Below are 7,500 nucleotides of genomic sequence, written 5' to 3' on the forward strand. Positions count from 1 at the left end.
TCTCTGCCATCAAGACTGTATTTGTCATTGAGATAGATTGCTGTTGCCAAAGACTCGTCTGGGCTCTTCATCCACTCCAGAATCTTCTTTGCCCAATACATTCTCAAGAAGCCATGCATTTTACCCTCAGTCACCAATTGTATCTGTTGATGACAGTAATAGAATTTGAATATAGAATACCAAAACTATTAAAAAAAAAAATAAAATAAATAAATAAATAAATAAAATACCTCCTATATTTTATGCTAATTCACAAGATAAAGAGAGGGGGGGAGAATTCTACCAAAGTTTTACAGAATCATGAGACTTATAGCAGGCCACAAGACACACCTGAGCAGAATTCCAAAGTTCATCATGTGTTTTTCCTTCCTCTAGTGTTTCCCTTGTGTAAACATATGGCCGTTTGTCCTTTCTGGAATGAGGTACAAAAAATATTTTAGTTGAACCTAATCCTTCATAAGGCATATAAAAGGGGTTGTTGTTCACAGCACTTACTATTGGATTGTTGAGGGCTTCAGCAAAAAAAGTGAAGAAAAATAACCCCAAAATTCATTTGTAACTTAAATGGAAAAATGTGCAATAATTTAAAATATCACATTATCATTACTCATGCCTATACTTGCCTGTGGTCTTCAAGGGTTTTGCGAGCCCATTCATATGCTCCATCAATATTATCGTAATTTTTCTGGTAGAAGCAGTAATTGTCTGACAACTCTCTCCTTACCACAGCTTCTTCCACATAAGCTTCTACAGATTTGCTTAGCTGCTTGTTGTATCTCTTGACTTCCAGGACACACCTCTGGGCTGATATCTGGCCTGTGGTAAACCCCTTATAATCAACAGTGTGTAATATGCATACTTTAGTAATAGTGTATTTGTCTTTGTGAGGCAAACTGATTTATATATATTTTTAAAATTATTATTATTTTATTATTATCAATAAGAAATATATATACATATATGAATGTGAGACAAGGGTTCATAGGTATATGTCTATGACTGATCTAGAAGCATTCCACATCAACCCTCTGCTATCATCCATTCCACTATCAGGAAATCCTGCCACTACGCACACCTCAAATGAGAGCATCCCTCTACTAACGCACACCTATCTATGTTATCTCATCCAAGATAGGACACATCAGTTGTTCTGAACTTAAGGATGGAAATTCGTATAAAGGAAGTGCAACTAGTGAACCTTTTGATGGCCTTTAAAAGGACTGTCCTTGGTGAAGGGGGGGGGGGGTGATTTGGAGTTAGCTAGACTATGGTATACATACATGAATGAGGAAATTACCAAATGATTGTTAGAGCTCACCTTGGGTTATTTCTTGGGAGGAATAAGGACATATGTTTGTGAATGTCCAAAGTACACTTTTATATTAATATGAGAAAGTACAAAAATTACAAAAATTTATGATGAAATATTCTGTGTACATCTACACATGAAAAATGCTATCCATCAAGACTCCCTAGTAATATACTGTAGCTTATAAACAAATCTGCAGGTGTTAAAAAATAAAAGTATATATAATGATAATGAAATTTCCATTTAGACTTGCTCTAATGGTTGCTACTGTCCACAGTCGTCAAATTTGTTTTGATTTGAAATTGGTCCTTTCCATTGAAAAGAACACTAAGGGCATCTTGGAGGTGATTTTTGAACTTCTAAAATATATGTGACATATTGATTATTTTATGCTGAAGATGACAGTAAACAATGATACCTGCTCTAAAATAAAAACTATGTGGAATTTTAAAAATCAGTCTTATCAGTCTTCAATTGATATACAATTATTTTCATAGAATCCAAAATTATCTCTGATGTGTAGTTCATCCAGGAGGTTACTGTTAACATTTTGGTCTTTTTTGGGACAATGTTTCGCTATGGAGGGACACTAGTGTGACCAATCCCACCCTGTAGCTGGCAGCCACTCAGCAGGGATCCCCAGACAGACAAAACTAGTGTGTGCTTAACCTCTTCAATCCAAATAATGGAAAATTTGACTTGAGAGGCAGGTGATGCGAACATACTGTCATGGGAAAATTTAGCTGTGGGTCGGGGTGATGTAATCTTGCCATTGTGAGAATTTTGGTTAAAGGCCGGGGGGTTGGGAATAACTCGCCATGAGTGCACAAAGCTTAAAGAAATTTAGGAAGGGATTTTTGCATCATTTCCATCAATAAACTAGTTTGGAATGTATGATCCATCAGCTACTGAGTTATGGACTATCTCGAGAGATGAAAATAGTATATTACCATCTGGATAAAGAAAATCAAATGGCAAATTTAGACTTTGGAAAATGGCAAAAAGCTAAAAACACTTATATAGAAGAAGAGCAATTATCATTCAAACGGAAGACATGTAATCTTGTTACCGGAAACAAGTATTCGCATATGCCTGGCCTACAAGCCGCACAACTGTCAGACTGGCTGGTAAAGTAAGTCTAATGCCCATATTTTGGGCCATGCAATGGCAGTCAAGCTTCCAGATCCAATGGGTTAATGAGCAAAGGTCATGGAAGTCAGGGGAACCTTCAGATTCAATGGGTTAATGAGCAAAGGTCATGGAAGTCAGGGGAACCTTCAGCTCGTGACATTTGTATTTCTGAAGAAAATGTCACAGAATTGCTCCAAATACATCTCTTGCATGATGAAGTTATTAATTCTCATCTATACATCTTTTTCTACATTGGAAGTTTTTTGTTGTGTAGTGTTAATAGGAAAATATTAACAAAATATGTGTGTAGAGCATCTACCTACTTTCCATTAAAGCACACAGATGTAGAATTAAATGCACTAGCAAAGGGGTATGTGTACACTTATAAATGGCTATGCATGTACAAATCTGCTTCTTCACATGCACTGCCAAATAAATGAAGAGGAAATATTAAGTATACAAACTATCAACTTACTAAAAAATACATTACAGCAATCCAACTACTAACCAAAATGTATCCAAGGTGACAGGTTACTCAGTGCATTTAATGTTGGATTATTACGGCTCTCAGCAAATTTGCGAAGACGTTTCAAGCAAAATTCATTCAGGAGGTCCAGGCCTGCTCTTGTTCCTGGAGTTGCCCAGTCTACTGGCTTGACTGTTTGGTCTACCTCTAGACTTTTCTCAGCCTCTATCCAATCCACACCCTATTAGAAAAAGTCACAGTTATAGGAAAGTGCAAAATCACAGGCACCAAAACACACAAACATACAAAAAAACATGAAATCAGCCTGAGTCACAGTACAAAAACTCTTAGTACAGCCAACAATTGAAGAGGAATAACACTTGTACTTATCTTTCTTTTATCTCCCAAGATTTTGAAAATTTAATTAAGGAATTGTTTCTCCAGACACTAGGTTAAGTGACACATAAAATTACTTAAATAAAGAGCGAATAACTTTAAAACAATTCAAATTCCTTTTTTTCTATCAAAACTTTAAAAAATAATAAATCATCAAAAGTTTTACTTCTTTTCATGGATTTTAGATCCTGAATCCAAACGAATTGGTTGAAAATATTACCACCAAATCTCAAACTCCCTCTCAAACTGCTGAATATTTTCAAGCCCTTAATACCAATGCAAGGAGAGGAATGCAACTCTTTTTGTTTCCTCTTGTTTTACATTTTTTGTGATTGAACTGAAGCTTTAAGGAATTAGCAGAATATTGGTTTAAACATTCACTTTAAGCCTTTTTATTGTCCCTTATTTTTTTAAATTGAAATCCATATAGGGGCTATTACAGAAGGCAAATTTTTGTGCACATTACTCCATCTCATATACATGCTTGCTTTAATCAGGCAACATATTTGTAAACAACAAGACACAATAGGAAAGTCATTTCCAAACACTAAGCTGATGTTACAACTACAAAATATTAATTAATTCTCAAGACAGCTGCAGACAATAAATCATCATTGTTTACCAAAAATAGACAGGATCTGCACAAATAATGTACTAGGTCCAGCTCCCCTACTTCCCTAGATATTATTCCCTGGCCTGGCTGAGGTGGTGATAATCCCCAGCTTGAGTCATATACCAGGGAGTTAATGTTATTATTTTTTTTTCATAATATTAATAATAATTTGAGAACTTCTTAATTATTATTATTATTTTTTTTTAAATATCTACACCAATGCAATCTATGTGACTTTTGCAGAAAGTACAGGATTGGCATGTAGACTATGGAATCTACACTATAAGACAGACATACCTCTGATTTGTACTTGCTTGTATAACGATGTTTAGCAACAGGTGGGAATTTTGTCAAGAAATTGGGGAGCTTGTCGTGAATTTTCTTTCTTATTGTTCTTGCTGAGTATTCTTGTTTTTCTGAGGTTATCCAGCATGGCACAATGTTATGTGCATCAACCTGTAACAAACCAATAGTGTCCCATTTTAACAAAAATGACAAATAAAATCAGACACACATCAATATTATCATATACACAATATATGTTTGTGTATATTTTTCAGTACCAATAATCAATAGTCTAAATTCACTATCTAATCACCTTGCACATTGGAATGCTACTCGGTATAGCTTTCTTAACATCTTTGAGCCACTGCTGAGGAACACGCAAGGGTGAGAAATCTGTAACTAATCCCCCAATTTTGTGTTCCTTGATGAAGGTGGGCAAAACTTCTTTTGCTTCACCAAGGAGAAGATGAAACTCAATGTTAAGTTCTTTACACTCTTTCTCGACCTCCTCTAGACCTGTAATCAATAAAGAGTTAATGGCTGTGCACAAATTTTTTTTTTTCTAATGTCTGTAATAATGTTGATTATGTCCAATACAATTGTGAATTAATGTTATGTACCCAAAAAGACAACTTAAAAAAAGAGATTATTATATTACATATACACATGAATAATTATAAAATCCCCCAAACAATATTAAATAACTTACCCCTTAACATGAAGTGAAAATGGCGAATGGTTGCATCCAAAAACTTTGGAACCAGACAGAAAACAACATGGAGTGACACTTTATTCTTCAATGCCAGTCGCTGGGCAAACAACAATGCCCAGTTATCTGGAAAATACAATCTGATTATACACTAAAGATCTATTATGAGATTTTCAAGTAAGTTTAACCAAATCCAATCATATTTTTTTGCCTTAAAAGATTAATTACAATATTTTCTAAATTGTAATCTCAGATTCTAATGCTGTGTTAACCTGTCATAAAACCTAAAGCATAAAAAAATCCTTAGGCCTACCTTGAACTCTCTGGTCTCGAGACATCCAGTATACAATCCCATCACAATCATCAGGTACTTCTCCCTCTTTACTAATCACTTCTACTCGCTTCTTATTGAACTTAAATTCACTTACATCCTCAGCCTCCTGTTAAGAGAAACAACATGAATATATAAACATTATTTTATCTTAAACTAGTGTAGACTTAAAATACTTCTGGTAACTTCTTGCATTTGTATTACTATCAGTCAAACAGTAAGATATGGCAAGGTTTACTTCATCCAAGAAGGTTCTACTTTTATATTTCATTTTTTACCTGAAAATATATTAATGATGAATAGAAATTATTTTAATGATAAGTGTTTAGAACTGTGAATGCAAACAGAAGAGAAAAAGTTACATGACATAAAACGAAGATTTTCAAATGATGCCATTACTAGGGATATGTTACAGAAGAAGAAGAAGAAGAAGAAGAAGAAGAAGAAGAAGAAGAATTATTCACTAAGTCTTAACCCTCAAGTTTTGGATGACATGACCATCACATCATGAGAAAAATTTGGCTTGCGGGGCAGGTGACATGAATACACTATCATGGGAAAATTTACCAGAGGGTCAGGGTGACAGGGACATGTTGTCATGAGGATTTTGGCTGACGGCCAGGGTGACAGAAATGACTCGCCACGAGTACACAAACTTTATGGAGGGTGATTAGACTTGATGAGCATTTAGGAAGGGGCTATCAGTATACGAGCATGGAATGTACCATCCCTTAGCCATGACTGGAAGAATGCCAGCTCCTGGGAGAAAACTACTTCCATGCTCAGGATCCTATTCCTGCCCACCATGACCAGTGATGCAGGTTGAATTGCAGAAAACTGAATATTAAAATAAAGAATAAAGTAAAGTAAAGTAAAGTAAAGTAAAGTAAAGTAAAGTAAAGTAAAGTAAAGTATAAAAAAAAAAAAAAAAAAAAAAAAAAAAAAAAAAAAAAAGATAGAAAGAAAGAAAGAAGACAAAGACACACAACAAAATATAATTTATCAAATATCTGTTTTTGCCAGCCAGGCACCTGCTGGCCTCTTAGCTTTGTTAACTATTTAGCCAGTGCTGGGTCTTACCCAGTCACTTGTAGTATATGACCCTATTAGGTTTTACTGTTATACAATTGCAAACCTACTTGAGTTTGACCTGACCTGAGGGCTAGCCTAGTAAGACTTAGGTTATCTGTAGCTTTGATCACACCTATCAACTTATACTAAACAGAATTAATAAAGCTTCAAATTCAACTGAAGACCTGACTTACCCATATCTTAGATGCTGAAATTAGAAATCAGCCTTTGTTATATTTATTGTGTAAACCTGCCTTCTACCATAAAGTGGTTCACACAGACCCATGATAAGTTCAGATAGATATAGAACACATAAAAAAATAGTGAAAATAATTCTTATGTTGGTAACTTTCCCTATCCTATTCTAGTTTAATCTAAATTAACTTGACTACATAGTTAAGCATACATTTGATTATTATAATTATTATTATGTCAATACAATCATCTGTGGGAAGTGAGTATCATGGCTACTGTATTAATCTATTGGTGCTGGGTACATAAACTGTCCATGAAAGTTTCATATTGTTGATTGTGCTTACACAGACATGCATTTACAAGCACTTTCTCTGCTAGGGATCAGTTATGAAGCCTACCTGAACTCACTGGTTTAAGCAATTTCTTATTACAAAAAAAAACAAAACTCTTCTCTTTGGAAATTCATAAGTTAAAGTGCATGAGATAAAGTCATATAATATCACACAAGTTACACACTTTCATGCACTAAGAACCTACTTCATATCGCTCCTTCTTCAAACGTTTGTGGATATTGAGAGCATCTTCATCCGTTTTTGCTTTCTTGGGTGCTGGTTCATCTGATGCCATACTTCTAATGGATGAAAAGTCTCTACACAGAATATTACAGGATACCTTATAAAAGGAGGAAATATTCAGAGTCCTGCTTCTGATAAATCCTGTAAAGGTAAAAAGATGTTATTATTTAATATATCATAAATGCTACCCAAACATAATATTTTCAGCAAGAATTTCAAACCTTTATATGAATTAATCAAAATTATCACAAAATCATACCACTGTTGAAAAGTTTTGCCCTATAGACTGTCACATGGCTGAAATCCATGATCTGATTCAAAATCTATCTCTAACCACTTGCATTATGTAATTGCCAAATAAAAGAAACTGATACTAGTATAATTTCAACAATATCTATGGAAATGTAAGAAGTATATCA

The 7,500-nt window shown here is 34.4% G+C and overlaps 1 protein-coding gene across 3 annotated transcripts in view; it reads right to left on the reverse strand.

Moving 5' to 3' along the window:
• Nucleotides 1-7,500, reverse strand: part of LOC125042241 (deoxyribodipyrimidine photo-lyase-like) — a 20,349-nt gene that overhangs the window by 1,170 nt on the left and 11,679 nt on the right. For all 3 annotated transcript variants that reach the window (XM_047637767.1, XM_047637765.1, XM_047637766.1), the window contains exons 2-10: nt 7,044-7,222; nt 5,223-5,349; nt 4,910-5,035; nt 4,514-4,716; nt 4,213-4,371; nt 2,949-3,147; nt 624-816; nt 331-412; nt 1-143 (exon numbers count right to left, since the gene is read on the reverse strand). The exon at nt 1-143 is cut by the window's left edge and continues 17 nt beyond it. In XM_047637767.1, coding sequence (XP_047493723.1) covers nt 1-143; nt 331-412; nt 624-816; nt 2,949-3,147; nt 4,213-4,371; nt 4,514-4,716; nt 4,910-5,035; nt 5,223-5,349; nt 7,044-7,133 — 1,322 coding nt within the window. In that variant the 5' untranslated portion in view covers nt 7,134-7,222. The remainder of the gene's footprint in view (nt 144-330; nt 413-623; nt 817-2,948; nt 3,148-4,212; nt 4,372-4,513; nt 4,717-4,909; nt 5,036-5,222; nt 5,350-7,043; nt 7,223-7,500) is intronic.

This window comes from Penaeus chinensis, chromosome 31 (genome assembly GCF_019202785.1).
Source record: "Penaeus chinensis breed Huanghai No. 1 chromosome 31, ASM1920278v2, whole genome shotgun sequence".
Lineage (NCBI taxonomy): Eukaryota > Metazoa > Arthropoda > Malacostraca > Decapoda > Penaeidae > Penaeus > Penaeus chinensis.